General features: G+C 40.7%; 1 protein-coding gene across 6 annotated transcripts; it reads right to left on the minus strand.

The window, feature by feature from the left end:
• Window positions 1-3,670: 3,670 nt before the first annotated feature.
• Window positions 3,671-18,567, minus strand: LOC105562525 (probable Rho GTPase-activating protein CG5521). 6 transcript variants are annotated; one of them, XM_012013436.1, is made up of 28 exons: window positions 18,242-18,567; window positions 15,452-15,562; window positions 15,202-15,219; window positions 14,569-14,740; window positions 13,909-14,266; window positions 13,527-13,810; window positions 13,156-13,450; window positions 12,706-13,076; window positions 12,412-12,634; window positions 12,121-12,328; window positions 11,917-12,048; window positions 11,287-11,523; window positions 10,570-10,760; window positions 10,391-10,489; window positions 9,821-10,105; window positions 9,384-9,509; window positions 9,140-9,307; window positions 8,290-8,400; window positions 7,953-8,111; window positions 7,472-7,651; window positions 7,005-7,368; window positions 6,746-6,894; window positions 6,495-6,670; window positions 5,932-6,391; window positions 5,576-5,862; window positions 5,367-5,503; window positions 5,078-5,176; window positions 3,671-4,329 (listed from the first exon to the last, which is right to left on the minus strand). In XM_012013436.1, exons 1-28 carry the CDS (start codon window positions 18,345-18,347, stop codon window positions 4,169-4,171), a joined length of 5,667 nt encoding a protein of 1,888 aa, XP_011868826.1. In that variant the 5' UTR covers window positions 18,348-18,567; the 3' UTR covers window positions 3,671-4,168. The 6 variants fall into 6 exon arrangements, with proteins under 6 accessions (XP_011868826.1, XP_011868825.1, XP_011868823.1 ...); XM_012013435.1 differs by having other exon boundaries at window positions 5,078-5,203; window positions 11,287-11,505; window positions 18,242-18,566; XM_012013433.1 differs by having other exon boundaries at window positions 5,078-5,203; window positions 18,242-18,566.
• Between the last annotated feature and the right edge of the window lie 1,125 nt (window positions 18,568-19,692).

Consider the following 19,692-nt stretch of genomic DNA (forward strand, 5'->3'; position numbering starts at 1 on the left):
ATAATGTACGCCAATTCGTATGCGCCTTTCCTGGATACGATCCTGAAAAGGGCCTAGGCACTTTTAGCCGTTGATACACTGTTGGATATAATAAAAACATGGCGGAAAATTGAGAACGCCCAGATCAAAGGTGCCGACAGAGAGTGGGCATACTGGTTATACTGTGACGTGACCGCGAGGGGACGCGAGGGCGCGCTGTAACGAAACAGCGGGACGCGCGAAGCCTTTCAAATTGTATGCCGGTTACGCAACGAGGGGCCCCAAGTGCCGTTTTCGTAATTTTCAATTCCGCATGGCAAAGTGCGATCGTAAGGGCCTGGCGGTGTGTCATGCAAAGACAATTCGACTCTTACGTGTAAAAAAGACGTATGTAACGCGCAGAATTGTATTTGAGGAAAAATTACAGTTCGGTAAATAGCGCGAAACTTTTATAGATATAAATTATTGTATATTTATTATAAAGTCCCCCAATACGAGATAGCGGAGTTTCTGCTAAATTGAATAGGCATCATCTGTCGGTTCCGCCACGAATTCATTGCCCTTGGAGTGAAATCTGTTTGGTGGAAAATTGATTCGCGGATCGTGTAATCGTCTGCGATTGAATTTCGACGTTAAAAACTTACTGTCTCATAATAGAGGACTCTCTTTCCTCTATAATTATTATACAGCGTTTTCTAGTATAAACACTTCAAAATACTCACGACTGAGGTTCTCGCTACGAGATACGAGTGCGATTAGCGCGATTAGGGATTTGGCTGATCCATCCATGACACGCGGACACGACGCAATAATCCTTTTTGACTTTAATCCAATTTTCTTCCGCTGGTATTTTCCGCGGTTAAAAACTCACGGACGCCTCGCCGTACTGAAAACCATCCGCGGTGTATTGATTTAAACTCGACGATACAAGATAAGTACAATTGATTAATTTGCCAACTCGCTACTAAATTTTTCAGGGCTATCCCGACCATTTTTCCGAAAGATAAGACACTCGTGGAAACAACGTAGACAATAATGGAGCAATGACGATCACCCCCGCTGCAGTTCATCACAATTTTATTGTGCAGTAAACTTTACATTCCATTACGGAGATGCGTACAATTAATATAATAGCAGAGATATTTTTCGACAACAAATTTCTGTGTGTGTGTGTGGCAGAAGAATAACATTGCTTGAATACCTTTTTGAACACTGTACAGATATCGAAACAATGACTGCCGATTGCTGTACCGCATGAATTCGCGAAAGTCTGAGGAGTCGATGGGAGAGCGATGGAATTTGTGCCGACATTTCGTGCGGAAAATTTCATGATGCTAACGCCATACATAACTGAACGCACAGAACTCAATTCTCGCGGGATTCACATATACCGATTTGTAGTATTAATTTAAGTATCGAATAAAATACATGATTTTTCTCTAACGAGCCGAATTGGAGTTATTATTAGAATTATTGGGTTAATTACATAGAAAGATAATCGGGTAAATATACATTTAGCTTCGCAGCTTTCTGTAGAAAACAATAAATATATATTAGTATATATAATATATATATCGATTCTTTTTCTCTCTCTCTCTCTTTCGTCTTATATTAATATAGAATCGCTACATTATAATATATATATGTATATATGTCTTATTTTCTCTTACTCTTGGAAATAACTGATTTTTTTTTGTAAATCCGAAGAAATGCTGTAAGATCCACTATACGTTATTCCGCGTAAATATTAATATATGTAAACATTTGCAATACCTTTACACAAAGGTAGATATACGTACGACTTTATCCTTGTACAAAAACAGCTCGGTATGATTAAGGGGTTCAGATATTCTGCATTCTTTAGGCTTGCTAGTCTTATTGAATACTTCCCCTTTTTGAAAAAAAAGAAAAAAAAGAAAAGAATTATATTTTCTGTCCCCTTTTCCCTTCGGGAAGAAGGCAAAGAAACTGTTTCAATATTTTCTTATTATCCTCACGCATTCGTTAATCCGTCGCTCTACCAATTAAACCCAACGTAACGTTGCGTGAGGATAAATTGAATATAATCAGATATTTCGGTAAGATTTTGACATGAAGAACGATTCCTCCTTCGCAAACTTAAATAACAGTAGCGATTAATGAAAATGTTTAATTAAGTACATTTAAATACAATCAGTAAAAGCACTTTTGCGTATAATGATAACATAATAAATGAACTTTATACATATACTGTGTATATATGTATAGAGTGTATATATCAATTAGTATATCATATTAATAACGTAGCGATGTAACGTGATATATATTCAGAATAATCTTAAATGATTTCAGAACCATTTTATATGCTTAACAATTTATGTACAATACATACACAGGGCCTTCCCTGGTCTATCTCATTATAAATTAGTGGAAAAATAATGCTGCTTTGGCCATGATCTGCGCATCGGTAATTACGAACTACATTTTCGTTGCTAATACCTACGCTTTTGAATGTGTGTTTCATAGTAGTCTTCAAAATAGTCAAAAAATTCTAATTATACACAGAGTTTATCATCGAAGTGTATATACTCCTAGAAAAATCTCATCTCGAATAATGCATCGATCGTTATACCATAATATAATCCTTTATTATAGTCTGCCATTCATTAATAGTAATAGATAACATTAATACTTTGATTATTATCACTGTATGAGGATGATTTGTATAAAGCAAGTAGCCATTGCTTATTCAATAAATGGAATCAATTACTTTCAAATTCATTTCACATCTTGGGGATTTTTTTTTACCGAAATTTGTGGTGATTATTCGGTTTTGCGCCATCATAAGAAATATTGAATTTACTCATATTATAAAATATCAAGCATCTTTTGACTTCAATATCTCTTCATATTACATCAAATAAAAGAGATTTCCGACTGAGGAATACATTATAAAGTGTATAAAAAGTGGATGCATCGAATTATGAATATAACGTTCGAATGGAATGGCTCGGTAATTCATATGAATATTCATTGTATGTGTATTGAAAATAACTTATAATGTGTAAATGCCAATTAAAAACACACATATATATACATATATGAATTATATCATGTGTAAATGTAAATTAAGAACAGGATGATACACACGCATGGAATGTGTAACTTATACATAAGTGGGCTTTTTCCTTTGAAAGTGGCTATTTATCAGTTCGTTTAAATTGTAATAAACGTACTTTTGTTCCAAATTAATTGCTAATGCAAATATTAACTTCACGTCAGCCTCCACATTTGGAATATAATTTCAATGTACAAGCTGACTAGCGTTATCGGGAATAACATTTACTCACAAATCCTCTCTTTATCATGCCAATTAATAAAATATTTATATCTATGTTCTATGTATATGTATAGCGTGTGACAAATAAGATAATTACAAGGCCATATAGCAGTACCGCAGAGCATTCTGACAAAGTTAGTATTTCTATGCTACTTTTAATATGTTTTGAAGATAGAAATTTTAGTCCAGAATCATTATTCTAGCTATTCAAGTACTAGGATAAATTAATTTAAAGCTTAATGTAAAATATACCCTTTGCGTCTAGAAACATTATATTTTGTAGTCAATAAGTACGTTTCAAAAATTTGCGCAAGTGAATAAATTGTATATTATACACTGTACAATCGTACATTGTCGACAAATTTTTCAAGCGTTTCGACTTGCCTATATAAAACAGAATGTTTCTAGATGCAAAGAGCACATTGTAGATTAGGCTTTAAGAAAGTGCTGTACAATGTAAATAGCTGTCTCTTAACATCGATAAGTCTATGAGAAGTATACCTAATTGTACACTTCGATAATTTAATAAAGTTATCATATATTTACTTTCCAATAAATTAATATTTACGTTGCAACAAATAAACAACGATCTGTACATTCAATATAAAAATTAAACCTAAGGACGGAAAACAGAAAACGCTAATCAGATAGTCAATCCCCACTGTGAATGAAGTATCGGTTGGCAAAAGTATCAAGTTGCCAGGCATTGTTGTTATCTTTAATTCACGCTACGCGCGAAATACTAACAATGGAATACTCTATCGTATAATTACTCTAACTCTTACCCGAACAGTTCCTTTAAAGTACAAGTCGGTGAGCCCAATTGAGTTGTGCAGAGCATCTTACCGAATACAAGTTAAAAAAAACCTTTCATTTGTATCGCGGACTGTCTGGCGGGGTCGGTTGCGTGTTAGCTCTCTGCTTTGGTCCAGTCTTAAAGGACATCTTTTTTACGGGTCTCGGTGAAATTCCGTGAAGCGCAGTACTCTCGGGGATATCATTGCTAAACCATACTCTGCTTCCGTCAGAAACTGGAATCAAATATCAGAAACCTCATTGATCACAACTTTATAGATTATCAATCAAGAAGCAACATAAAATTTTAGCCAGAAATTATAGATGCTCGTGTGAAGAAGGCGGAGATATTATTAGAAAAAGTAAGCGTGCAATTCGAGCGAAAGAGCATCAGCGGCAACAACATCAATACTTTATGTACTGCATATATGATATTCTCCTGCAAAGCAACAGTATTAAAAAAACATATGAAACACATATGAAACATGAAAAAAAAACAAATAGTATTCAGACATGCTATCTTTTGCTCATAGATTGGAAAGATTACCTCTGAATATATTTTGTAAGACTGCCAAACAAAAAGTTAATTAAAAGACATAGAAATGTTAAAGAAAGAATTGACATCTTTTTTTTTTATTACGATATTCGGCAGATTATAAACCTTGCAATCATATAGAAATATTTCTTGCTGTTAGATACACAACGGATACACAACATTAGAGTTGGAAAATATTTACTTTGAAACATCAATCAGCAACATGTTGCAAATGTTCCATGACCATTACTGTCTATGGAATTGCTTATCTTCGATCAGACAGTTATAATATATGTGTATATATACTTAACAGATACAGATAGACATAGTCAGATACAATGTCAGATAAAACGTTGGAAGAACAGCACGGAAATAATAAATAACTAATAATACTACCTTGTCCGGTGGTGTTACAAGGTGGGTGGGGGTTAGTGGACTGAATTAGTCACCTCTATTCGCACGGTTGTCACTGCTCGCTGTCGAACTGCTGCGCAAACCGGAGCGTCCCTGGTGCGAATCTATAAGCGCTGCCGCGAGGTTTGACGATGCTGTGGATTGCACGCTTGTTGTAGATCCTGACAGTGCGATATTAATAACAATAATAATAAACCTCTACACGCGTGTCAAGATGTAAATAAAATGAAACATATTACAAAATATATATTTATACGACGCTATTAAATGTTTTTACTTAAAAGAAACTCACGTACAACATTTGTTTAATTGAAATTTACGCACCAGAGACAGATGAAGCTGTGCTGAACGGACTTGGCGGTTGCACTGGTGAGTAAACATTAGCCGTAAACTCCTCGAATGTTGTAGCCTCCTTGTGATTTCTCATAACGGTGTCGATGGACCGCGCCCTCTCCTCATAACTGAAATTTTCATTGAAATGACATTCGATTCGACGATTTTGTAACACTGCGCCTCATAAATGGACTACTTACTAATGCTGGTATAACGTAAGCGTAGACCTCTTGGCTCTACTCGCGGCTAACGCGGTCGTTCTCACTAGACCTGGTAATACCTTATCCTCCACGATACACTCGTCGAATAAAGGGCCGAAAAATGGAATTTCCGATTTACGCGAGATCTGTATTCGATACAGCTTATTTTTCAGCGGATAAATAACTATGAGGACGTCGCAGAACTCCGTGGGTATGATGTCTCTGCGATAATCTCGCCAGTGCTCCGACCAGACTATGTGGATCTCATCGTTGCCAAGATGACGTGTCTGCAATCAGATACCACGTAAATATCTCGAGAGGTAAACGTGTCGTGGAAAAGGCTGTACCAAAAATACCTTTTGCAGTAAACTCTCCGGGCTGTCCGACGGCATCCTCGTAGCAACGTGGAAGAGAACTTCGGTGAAGGACGTGGCATAGTACGGTGCAGTGACACCAGATGCCTTTCCAGGTACCAAACCGCCGAGAAAACCAGTATGCGATTCCAACTCGACTTCCCACGCGAGTCTCGCGATAAAGCTCTCGTACTCCTTACTGGCAGTGACGTTGCTTAGTATGGAGTTCTTGTCTTCCTGACCCTGGCTGACGTAAATCACTGCTATCTTGTGAGTCTCCCGTGACCGTTGGCCATCGAGATTACGGAGCTCGCGTAAAAGCTTCTCGTTTTTCGCCAGCAGATGCAGTTTCTTTCGCAGCTCCCAGCCGGACAAGCCGAGATGCGAAAACAGAAGACGGCAGTGGTGAAATGGCGCCGGAGACGGGCGACACGACGGTGGACTGATTGCCATTGCGCTCATACTAAAATTAAAAAGTATCGAATGCAACGTGAAATTGTAACGGGGCGCCATTATGATCGGCTGCAAATCTGTAAATTATATTTGGATAGTGAGAGACACGCCACCTGATGTGCTGATTCCAATTGTTCATGTGCTCTTGCTCTGCGTTTCTCTGATTCAAAATCGTCGCGATAGTCTCGCTTTCGAGATAATGTCCCTGAGGTGGATTAGCAGGTGCATTGAGAGAGATTTCTGGGTTGGTCAAAACCTCCGGACTAGTATGTCCTATATATTGAAGAAGCTGAAAACATACAACTCTTTAGCAATTTATCATTTTATAATTATTGAAAGTTACGATACAACTTCGTCAACTCACATCGTCCAAATTGTCCATGTCGCTTGCAGCATTCGCAAAAGTCGGTAATATGTGGGGCTCGCGATGCCGTATTGTATGTCTAGGTGTACAATTGTGAGGTGTGATGACACTGTTCAAATCGTCTGTATGTAATTTTATGCTCCAATCAACTGAAATAAATTGCAGAGATATGTCGCGCCAGAATTCGTCCTTTTCCTATTATCAAAATAGCTGGTCGATGTGAAAAAGAAAAAAAAAGACTACGCAAACGAATTATTACCAGGCTTCGCAAACGGCAGCGGTAGATCGTCATCGACGAAGGGTTGGCTATACAAGATCGAACTGTCCCAAGAAGCTTTTCCAGCGAGATCACGCAACAAAACTCTGACCAGAGAGGGAGCCGTGGTCAAACCAGCTGTAACTCCTCCGCCGGGTGCATCCAATGCCGCTAATTCCACCAGTGACATTATGATCGAATTAGAGAGCATCAAGAGCTGTATGTTAGGCGCTTGAAAAACGGCGGAGGACAGCTCGTCCCCATCGATTCCAGGAACGTCGTCCAATTCAACGACTAGCGATGAAAGACGCGCGGCTCCGATACCCATTGGAAAGTGTCCAAGATGATTGATTAAATGCATCAATACCTGAGGGCAAATATTTATGTGAATTACACATATTTATATTTTGTGCGCGCGCGTGTGTGCGTGTGTGTGTGTGTGTGTGTGAGAGTGTGACAGATCCTCTTACCATTTTTGCTGCTAATTGTATAGACTGAATATTTCCCTTGCGAGGCGATTTCACAGAGGCTTCGTCGATTAAATTATCCAATGTGATATTAGGATCAAAATCGTCATCGTCGTCCTGATTACTCTTAGCGGTTTTTGAAAATTCCTTTCCAACTTCATTTTGCACTATATTGTTTAACACCTACATAATAAAGTTAAATGGTATAGAAACTGGCAAGATAAATTACGGCATACATAAGGTATAAGGAAATGTGGTAATTATTAAAAACTAGGAACCACCTTTCAATATTAATTGGGTTTTTGAGATATGTTATCAAGATTATTACTCTGGGTATATTGTGAAGGTTTTAGTTGGCGCTCGTTGTTTAGTGAAAAATTACAATACCATAACATTACTCAGAGCAACGACTTTGATAACACATCTCCAAATCATTGAAATTGAGAGGTGGATCCTATTTAATTACCGAAAATGTAATACTAACTGTAAATAATGTCATCAAGAGAGGCTTTCCCTGGAACAACTGTAATAATACTGTTGGTCCTAAGTGCATGGCCCATTCACCTAAGCAAAATAGCATCGACACTGTTAAGGGGCCGCGCCTTTCGCGGGTCGTCATTCGCCCAAGTGTATCCGACAAGATCTGGATATCAAAAAGTAAAAATTATCATTATACTTTTCCTCAAGCCTCGTGTCCACGATCCAAGAACCGTGTCCAAAAGCTGCAAGTTGTTCGGCTACACGTTTCTCCGAACTTGGACACAGTTCTTGGATCGTGGACACAAGGCTTTATAATCCTTAAATTAAATGTCACACCGTACCTGTATTATCTTAGATGGCACATTAGGATACAGTTCTAGCAGCACATCAGCCTTATCGCAGAGAAGTAATAGAGAATCACACGCGACCTGTGCAACCGTAGTGTGCGAAGACTGAAAACAAAAAATTGACAGACTTTAGCATTAAATACCGATGAATAAAGATTAACTTCTTTGTATTTCAATTATTATCAACATCGAGTTAGTAACATATAGAGAATTCGCTCATTAGCAAGTATATAAAATATCAGATCATCGCAGACTGAAACAATTTATTATTTCGGACACACATACAGCAGGCCATGCAAAGTCAACGGTATTGTAGACTCGTAAGACACGAAGGCATCAGTCCAAAACTGTGAACGTCACACTGATAACGGCTGACACAGCTACATTAATGCAGAAAAAAAAAGGAGGACTACCTGATCCATTAGGGGAAAACAGAAACCAGCTCTGCGACGCTCTGCTCCTTGCATCCGCTGTCAATGATACTCAATAAAAGAGATATTCGCTTTCATCTTATTACTATTGCAACACACCTGTTTTACTTGGCTTACATGTTGTTAAACGGTACTCTCTCTCTCTCTCTCTCTCTCTCTTTCTTACAAAATATACATTCACGGAGCAGCGGTGCATCTCACGTGATATCGATTGTTTAACTTAAAACAATTTTCCAAATACAAACTATCAAGCAACTACAAATCGTAGAGAATAATTTTCTCATGCATTCTATGTTCAAAAGCTCTACATACTTCTGTTAAGATCTGTGCATATGTAGCCGTTCTAACGTGTAATTGTCTTTTAAAGACATCTAAGAAATTTACAATTTAACATAGAAAAGCTTTCAACTTACTCTAAGCGCAAGAAGAAGAACCGTGACAGCTTCTGGAATTCTTGGATGTTGCGTTTTGTAGGAGAGTTCTTTATACACAAACATTGCAATACTTGACAGGGCTAGGCATCTCGCAATACCAGTGGGTTCTCGTCGACAACTTCGCAAAAGTATGGTTACAATATGCTCCTGAAAATGCGCAATTCAAAATAAATATAAACTTACAAAGATGAATTTGCGATCATTAATTGTTTTACTAAATTACTTTTGCCTCTGGACACGTCATAGTCACAATGTCGGGCCCATTCGGTTGTAACATGGGTAGCCTGGTCATTGCAACGGGTAAGGATAACAACGAACCGATAATTGAAACTGCTTCCATCCTTGGTGCCTGAAAGAAGAAAAATTTAAATGCTACATATACATTTAGATAAATGTTTAACCCTTAAATCACATACTGATAGGAATTTTCGACTCTGAATGGAAACACATCGACAACAAAGTGTTTGCTTGATATATGTTTAAGTCCTCGTCTTTCCGATGGAGCAGCCGCCGGTCACTCTAAAGTTTTATTTTTATTCCAACCGAAGCTGTACCGATTCCAAAAACCGGAATTCCAATTCGCACCAGTGCGCTATTTGAGAGCGCGCAACTGAAGTATGCTATTTAAGGGTTAATCCAACAGGAAGTAAAATTTGATACCTCAATATCCTGACTGCTAAGTATCACATTAGCAGCGTGTATGTAGTCCAAAATCAGAAGACTCGATCCAGGTAGATTCAGACTGAATAATCTGGGTCCTGTATATTTCACGAGTACATGCAGTACTTTACTGTCATTACTGGCAATTCCATTGTGAACGGCGCGATAGAAGAGCGTAAGATGCTGTTTCGGTAGATTAATGTCCAGTGGTTGTACCGTCAAGAGACATATAAGACGATACGCGGCTAATTTACCAATCTCGTATTGATCGGAGAGCTGGATCGCCTGCGAGTAACGTGTGGGTAAACATCGAATAATACAATTTTTGCATTATATGTATACACTGAGGAAAAGGTCCGATTAAATGTAATCAGATAATCCAATTACATAATAACAAACGGATATGTATATCCGATGGAAAATGTGATCGGTTTTTCAATCAATTACATCAGCAACTGCGTTTCATCGGATGTATCCATAATTTAATCGGAAAACGTAATCGGAAGAATTAACCATCGGAAATCCTGTTTAGTTGGTTTATCCGATGAAAATCTTTCTCAGCGTACATACCTTGAAACACCAAGGTGCAATGACTGTCAGAGGTGGAATTAGCTCTGGGGCTGGAGGTGTTGCTTGATTATCCCCGGATACTCCTTGGTTCAAACGTATCTATATACATAATACAAGCGTCAAATACATACATATGCTTTAGTTTAAATTTATTTAATTTGAAAGTTAACAATTTTCACCTTAATTAATGTCTGCGTGAGTTGCACGAGGTAATCCATGACTTGGCCGTGCAAAACAGGATCTTGAATATTATTAACGTCTCCTAATGCCGACAGCATACGTCGCCATAAAACGACTGCCACATCTGGCAACCATCCACGGACCCCCCCACCTGCCATCACTGATCTTCGCTCAGATGCGTCATTTGTATCTACAGAACAATAGCAACTGCTAAATATATGCCAGTCAATTATCAATTTCAGAGACGAAATCCAAGTTTAAAACAAAGTATATATTATTGAACAAGATTCACTGCGCTATTTATCAATTACGAAATTGCCGTGTAGTTGAGCCTTGCAGCCTTGTAATAGTATAACGAGAAAAATTATTATTACAAGCTTAACACACGACTAATTCAATAATAAATGTGTAAAACCCAAGAAAGCGGAGAAAACCAAAAGCGTCGACTTAATTAAAAAAGATACTTTGATTCAATACTATTCGGATTTCTCTTTGTCGCCTTGAATGCTCGAACGATCGTCAAAGCATGATTATTGTTAATAGACTATTATTCGACTAATATGAGATGTCACAAAGTGGTTATTAACGCAATGCAAATGTAACGATTTTTCGGAGATATTAAAGTATTCACACACCGTGATAACGAACATTGAAATACTTTCGTACATTGAAATATACGTTTTATAGATATTACACAATTTACAGGCCATACATACCGATGCTGCTACCGTCAATATTTTCTATCTGTATGGGACTATCTTTGTTGCTGTCAACGCCACTGCTGGGTGTCGGCGACGGGCAGCGTGGCGACGGTGGTTCGCTATCAACTATAACAATGCTATCCAGAGATTTGGCACGTCTGCTGGACAGCATCTTCCGACCGGTCGCTGACGACGAAGTCGAGCCGCTTGATAGTAGCCGCGCCATATCTTGTTCTATCGATAGGGGTAGTACTGCACGTGCGGAAATTGTTTACACTTAATCAAGAAGTAGGACAAACACTGCGGAGTGTATTCAATGACGAATCGTTGAGTTTAGTCGAGGTCGGTCTTGTGAACATGGCGATTAAAAAATTAGGATAAGCAACGATGAGCGCCGCGTTATAAATATGACAAATCTACGACGAGGAGCGGTACTACTGTCCGTCTGTGCGGCACGGGAGGGAAGTTATTTTTAAACCGGTGTCGGCGCCAAAGCGAAAAAAAAAGGAGAGTAAGAGACACAGTTATAAATAAATTGCGTACACAGCAACACAAAGGCATGAAATAAAAAATCTCGTCATAGTTTCGAGAGGTAGAAATAAAAAAAAAATTAAAAAAAAGAACCACGTGGCCAATTACGCTTACCGGGAATACCGCTGTGCATCGTGGGCGTACGCTGTCTGTGCAACTTTGCACGTGTCTTGACGTTGTATATATTGTTGTCGCTCGCACTGCGCGGCAACGGTCGCACCTTCCTCATATCGCGCAGCGGGTGATCTGAGTGAAAAATTTCCTTTGTCACAGCGGTATCGCAACGAGAGGGAACGGCGATCTATAGATCTCACGTACCCACGACGCTTTCTTTCGGCGCGGCGTTGTTCTCCTGATAAACGCTACCTTTCCGAGGCGGCTGCACGCTGCCGGTCGACGCCGCGCGGCTTCCAACCCCGCGCCGCTTTTTCGATTTCTGTTCGCTGAGTCTGTCCAAGGGTAGATCATTCAAATCCAAGTTGTACACGTGTCTCGCAAGTACTCTCGTTAGCGTGTCCAGTGTTTTCTATACGGACACGTGCGGAAAAGAAAAACGTTATTCCATTGATGAGTCAGAACACGCGATACTCGACACGCACACACACTCACCGCCCACTCTCGAATTAATTCTTCCCATTGTGTCAACGAAGTTAACACCTCTAGAAACTGGTCCCATAATTGGGTAGAAATAACCACGTTTAAGTTAGCCCTAACCCATGTAACAATTAGAGTCTGGAATATGGCAGGCGCGAGTTTTCCGCCGATACTTTCCTGATGCTTGCGGCGAGAGGATTTCTCGCTTAGTACGAGCGACGTGATTTGCAGTAGTACTCTGGCGGGTTCAAGAGGTTTGAGTTAATCGTTGTAAAAGAATGTGAATCGTAAAGAAAGACGGTAACATACCGAAGTAACTGTTCCCAAGTTGCTGGTTCCAGCCTGGAGTGTATAACAACGGTACGATACACATTTAGGACTCTCTTGCAACTGTCGGTTTGTTCCTCGAGTAACATCAGAGACGCGTTCGGTCCCGAATTCTCTAAGAAAAATACATTTGACGCCTGCGTGATAAAAATTTGCAGGACATTTTGCAGGCCTGCCCTAATGAACAAGTTTTCCCGGTGTATAGCGCCAAGGTAGGAATCGTTTCTTAATCTCGTCTGCCGATAACTATCGGACGGACTCTTTTCCATTTCGCTCGCATCCTTCTTCTGGCTCTCTTCAAAATCCCGATCTTTATGGCCATCCAGTGGCTCCAACATAAACGGCGGGATTTCCTAAAAAAATATACGCATAAAAATTTGCGCAACGCGTCTGTCCAGTGCATAATTTTCTATTATAGTACTCGAGACTCACATTCATCTGAATCCAATCTCTGTAAACGGCAATAGCCTTCCTTATGGTTCCCGCGTGGTTGAAATCCAGAAGAAACGCCTGCCTGTACAATTCGTGCACGAAGTTTACGTTATCTCTGTTCCCGTATAAAACCTCCCTGACTAATATGGCCGAAACCGCACTGTCTTCCTGATTTTGACCATCCTGCTGGGACATGACTGATTCGGGCGACAGTAAATTCGAGTCCGTAGAACTTTGAGTGTACATCGACACGCGGCGTAATTCCGATTCGGCATTTTCCTCATTCGGCGTTGTGCTGTAAATTAGCGTTCGACAATGTATCGTATAATTCAAATTACGGCGGAAGCAAACGGATACCGTAAATGAATTACCTTTGCGAAAGCTGTGCGAAAAGTCCATCCTTTCTTACAATAGCCACATGCGTGAAGTTTGCGATCCATTTGATTAAAGCAACTTTACAGAGTACATAGTTATTCTGATTTTGATTCGTCGGTTTACGCATCGTGGGTAATTCCAGATTAGGTTTGTAAAGCGAAAAGTTTTCATTGAATTCCGGACAGATGTGACGAAGATACGCGACCTTAAAGCGTTCTAATAAAAATTGGAAAGTTCTATGCTGCCGTGTGGACTTGTCTCGCCATTCTACTTTTACCACCTAGATAACGCGAACAAATCGTCATATAAAACAATTTTGTCTGATTATTTTATTCTAAAAATTAGATAAATGTCTATAAATGTGCCTAAATTGTGTACCTGAGTAACCATAAATTCAAGCAGTGCCTCCAAAAACCTAACAGTTTCATTGTCGAGTGGCTTCTCTCCGCTTTGCGGCGGTAAAATAGGCCCGCTGTCAACTTGATTGACCGGACACTGATTTGATCCATTGTCATGAAAAGTACTTTGCCCGAGTTGCGTGTCATAAAACTCTCTCTTATCCTTCTCCTCCGAATTAGCTGCTTTCGCCAGTTTTTCCTTCTTGCCCTCTGTCTTACGATCACATTTATAAGGCGACGCTTGATGCGGTGGAAATCCCGGCACCAAGCTGGCGAACATCTGATGTATGTGCTCGGGAGCATTTTCGCCAAGGGCTTGATACCACAAAATAAAATACCTAAAACACCAGTGACGTTATAGATGTTGACTGCATCAAATACGTAAAGTCCCCTATTATGAGATAGGCTTCTAATGTAAGACAGCAGGTTTTCAACGTTCAAATTCAATCGCAAATCTTTTTTTCGCACCGATTACACGATCTAACGATGAATTTTCCACTGAACAGATTTCGCTTCAAGAGCAATAAATTCACGGTGGAACCAATGGATGATGTTAATTTAACAGAAACCCTGCCATCTCGCATTAGGAACTTGTCTCATATTAGGGCTTTTCTTTATATTCCAAACTGTCGCCACGTACCTTATAGCTTGTCTACGAAGTTTCCAACTGTTACCAGGATGCAAGAGCTTCTGCAAGATCCGAGCTAAACTATGACACTGCCATCGTCTGTTAAGCAGCTCAGGAAGAAGAGTTAAAACTTTCTCCAGAAGCTGCAATACTTGTTCTAACTCCTCCCTGTGTGCTTTATGCACTATAAAAAAGCAAATAGATTAGTCTCTCTTTCGATCATATTACAAAGAATATTTGTGGCAAATATTGATTAAACTTGACGTGAAAGTATTTACACAAATACTCATATAATTGCAATCCAGTTACAAAATGTTAGTAATGGAAGAAATAATCAATGCAATACAATTGAGTGGGTTAAAAGCAGAAAGGATACATGTGAACGAAATCATGTGTTTGAGAAAAAAAAACTGTTTTATAAGTGCAATACAAATTTTTCAGGTTTTACACCACTTTGCGTCGAAGAGGAGGCCTCGTAAGGCAAGTTTTCGTTAAAAGAATTCGCTGAAACATTTTCGTTTTACGCCTGGAGCAAGGATCCATTGTTAACACGATTTCGGCCAATGTGTCACATGTCTCCTTTCCGCCCTCGCTTTTAATCAGGTGATATTTAACTAAGTTAGAGTAATATGATATGTGACTTACCAATATGGAAGGAAAGCTCTGGCGGCAGAATGGGAAGAAATGAAAGAGATGATAAAATAATAACGAGTGAATATTGTGGTTATTATATGGTTAATATAAAATTTATTACAATTTTGAAGGAAACGATATTACTGTCGCGTTACGCACCGTCACGCATTAAAGCATGGAAATCTTTAAAGTTATGCAGCATTAGGACAGTTAGCTTTACTTAGTACGTTACGCTTTAATATCGGTGTAGCTGCCAGCTTACCGCGTTGCCGGAGATTTGCCTCGGCGGACACGAAACAATCGTACAGAATGAAGTACACATGGCTGAAGTTACCCTCGAAGAAGCCCTTCGCCTCGTCGGTGTCCACGTTTTCTTCAATATGAAAACAAAAATTCACGAATTAACGCGTGTGTTCCTTGTGTATAAAACATACGATATTCAGGCCCGGTTGTTCATTTTCTGATAAACTGTTAACCAGAGTTTATAATCGATTCTCTGTCTCTTCTCTTAGATAATAATATAGAAAAAGTTAGAGAGTCGACTAACTTCTTCATTAACAGTTAATAAAAAAAAAATGAAAAACCAGGCCTCAAAGACGTAATCAATTGGTCAAAAAGGGCAGAAATGTTTCTCTCTCGCGGCACGTATGCTTTACGGAGAGAAGTGGTGGAAGCTCTGTTACATCACGACCGGTTCGGGACATCTGCGCTTATATAGCAGAATTTCTTTTCTTTCTCCTTATATGTATGTACAGAGGAAAGTCCCATATTATGAGAGACAGGCTCCCAATGTGAAATAGCGGAGTTTCTGCTAAATTAATAGGCATCATATGTCGGTTCCACCATGAATTCATTGCCCTCGTAGTGAAATCTGCTTGGTGGAAAATTGACTGCTAGATCGTTGCGAAAAAAGATTTGCGATCAAATGTGGAACGTTGAAAACCTACTATCTCGCATTAGAATCCTATCTCGTGGTAGAGAACTTTCCTCTATTACAAAAGAAAAAGAAAAGAAGGAAGAAAAGGGATAGGCAACGTAATTACATTGTAATGTAAAATTATCACTCAAATCGCTACCCTATATTCTGTAAGATTTTTGCTCCGCAAACTTTATCGCTCTTTCTTTGTGCTACACACGTGTTGGAGAGATACAGCATTTTTACAGAATATCCCCCTTAAGTTGCACCAACGTCGCTTAACTTTAACCTTAGCTTAGTTCACGCTTTCTGAGGGAAACAGAAAGAGACGAAGAGTGAATCAGGCTAAAGTTAAAGTTCCCTGACGTTGGTGCAACCGGGCCTCAATCTAGCAAGAAACGGCCGAAAGGTATAGAAATATTTTCTACGCAAAATGTCTGTGTAAGCGCGACGCCAGGCACACGTACGTGTGCGCAGAGTATTTAAAGCTACGGACAAGTTTTATTGATAGCGCAGTGCGCAAAAATACGTGGAACAACAATGTAACTTTAGCTGGCGATGGAGGCCACGAGCTGGTCAATGTGGTCAGGCGGTTTGGTGATTAGATATTGACTGCCTCTCTCATAACACTGCGAAACCACAATCTTGCTCGTATTTAAATCCTTTTTCCTTTTAACCGAGATGTGCAACAGGCAATAACAGGTACTTTGTTTATACCAGACGAGCAACTCAGGAACGAAGTAACGCGAATACTTTCTCCCGAATTTTTTTTCGTAATTTTTCAGCAAACCTATCGAAATTAAAGTACGTTTATTAGCTTTGCTTTTAAGATTCGTCGAGTATTACACAAAATATATCTTGCGTCTCACGAAGAGACGCGCATGCAAGTCGTAAAATCTGGTTTTGATTCCAATGGTACTTTTGCATATTCGCGAAAAACGCGCCGTTGCAAGAATCTTGTTACTTCGGACGATTTCAACGGATCAAGCTCCAGCCGACTTGGATTGAATTCGGTTGCTCGCAACTAAGGCCTGTACATAGTAAATTTTTATATTTGAGACTGACGATTTCAGTCGGCGCGCAGTTCTCGTTTTCGAACACTGTCGCGATCGGTGGCATTCGGGAATCAACATTAGACTGTTCGTTGCGATGAATCTCGCCATATGCCTCGGTGGTAGAATTGGTCGAGACGCCCGCCCGGCGAGAGGCAGGTCCCGGTTCGAACCCTGGCTGAGGTGATATCTTTTCGCGATAAATTCAGAATCAAATATTTAGACACTAACACCCCGTCGCGGCTCTCAGTCCCTTTATTCCTTCAATTCCATTTGCGTTTGTCACACTTGAGCCATGCGAATTTTATTGATCTTTTATATTTAACTTTGTCTTAAATACGTAAAAGTTTAAAGAGCATTTAGCCAAGAGATGCTCCGTATGGATGCCGTACAGGTCATTTCGCTAAAGACATGGTAAAAAATATTTCAAGAGACACTCAAGACGATCCTTAAATACACGAATCGACTGTAAACAAGCCGTAGTGTGCACCCAGCGCGCACTGGCGCAAGCAAATTCGCCGTTAACTAATGCCTGACGTACCGAGCGGTATCTATGCTAATCTGTTAACATAAAGTAAATCTTTCGTTAATACAAACAGATCAGACTGGGGCCAATGAGTCACGCGAGTTACGCAGCTGGCAATTCCATCAATTTCTTCAGAACCATCGGAAATCGTTCCATAATAACCGGTCGAAATCGACAGCGATTACTTGGAAAGATTTCATTAGTTCTCGCAGCACCAACGTGCCTCGGCGTCGTCTTTTCCAGGGAAAGTCGAACCAGTCGCGTTGCTCTCGGGACGGAGTCTCCCTCGGCAACGTGGAGAAATTGCTCTGACGCGACACTCGGACGAGGAGCGAAAGCGGCGGGGCTCGTTGAATGACGCGAGGCCCCCGGCACCTACACGCCGCAGCTTCCCCGCGCTCCAATTTGAGGCGTCTCCGCCAGGCGCGCGTGGGAGCGAGCGAACGCCAGCGGTAACCGCCTCGGGGCTTCCGCGAAACGCGCACCGACCCGACCTAGCCAAGTCGACCCGCCGCGCCGCCCGGCGTATACGGACGCCCCGCGTCGCGCTGCCCTCACCTAGCACGATCTTGAGATGCTTGAACCGCGTCGCGCTGTCCTTCTTGACATCCTGGATCTTGAGCGTCGACTTCTTCACGTCTACATGGAGCTTCTTGCTGAACATGATTCGTGCCGCCGGCGGCCGCGGGGACAGGAAGATTCATCGGCGGCGACGCCCAGGACGGTCCGCGTCAGTGGCCGGGCCCGGTTACCTCCGCGCGGTCACCATGTCAGCGGCGCGAGGTGCACGGCCCGCCCCTCGTCACGTCAGATCGGCGTCGAGTCTCGCGCAACACACCACCGATCAGATGTACGTGGCGGCCATCTTGAGCGCTTCACTGGGGCCGCGCGCATCCAGCGCCGCGCCGCTCGGTGGCTCCTCGGGGCAATGACATCATCCGTCATGCAATTCTCCCGGAGAGAGAGAAACGTTCGCGACGCTCCGAAGCCGCCGTCGTCCAGGAGCCAGGGGCTCGTGAGCTTCGACGTCAATCGAGATGACAGCAATCCAGAAGAAACATCGGTGCGATGCCCTTATTTGGCAGGTTTTGCGTCTGCGATTTACGGCGTTTTCGAGACGTTCTTTCCAGACGTCTCGCTTGACTGCGCTTTTCTACGCGCGTTGTCGATAATACAGTTTGGTCGGAGATGAAAAGCCAGCCGGGGTCACGTATCCTTTTCCTCCGACGCGAATTCGTGAAAAATATGACAAACTCGAATTCGATATTCGCGAATAAAGTTTGTCGCTTTTCACGCAGGCCCGAAAAAGCGCGGGCGGCAGCGATACAGCGAGTTCTGAAAACGCTGATTGGTAGCGCCATCGCCATCGCATCGTGCCGTAGGAACTACGTACCCTGGCGAGAATATGTTTATAAAAAGTTTGTAGGAAGCTGGTTTAAATGTCGAGTCAACGTTTTATTTGAGTTTTCAGACATTGATTGAATTGTTTGCGAGATACAAATTTAAACGCCGAGTTGTTTATGACGCGTTCGCGGTTACGCGTGTTCCCAGATAACATGCTTGTCTAAAAGACATCTTTAAGATGTCTTTAACACGTCTTTCAGACATCTTTTAGACATACACGTCTAAAAGATATCTTAAAGACGTTTTAAAGAAGTCTTGAAGATGTCTTTTAGACCAAGCATGCGTGTTATCTGGGTTCAAATTGCGTCTGACGATACCAATGTCAATGTCAGCTTTCTAAGCGTTTGGAAAACGTTGTTGTCAGCAGAGAATTAACCGGGTGTTCGTAACGTAATAATATTCTTAATTTCCGAATATTCCCAGCAAACACGTAACAGTTACATAACATCGATATGAATGTAATATAACACACGCCTGTTATATTACACTTGCATTGATGTTATGTAATTGTTACTTTGGTGTTTGCTGGGCTCTATAAATGTATATAGATTATTACAATTAGAAATCATTTATGTATTCATAACAAAGGACCCAAACAACACGTA

The sequence above is a fragment of the Vollenhovia emeryi genome, unplaced genomic scaffold (genome assembly GCF_000949405.1).
Source record: "Vollenhovia emeryi isolate VEMERY1.0 unplaced genomic scaffold, V.emery_V1.0 DF939186.1, whole genome shotgun sequence".
Lineage (NCBI taxonomy): Eukaryota > Metazoa > Arthropoda > Insecta > Hymenoptera > Formicidae > Vollenhovia > Vollenhovia emeryi.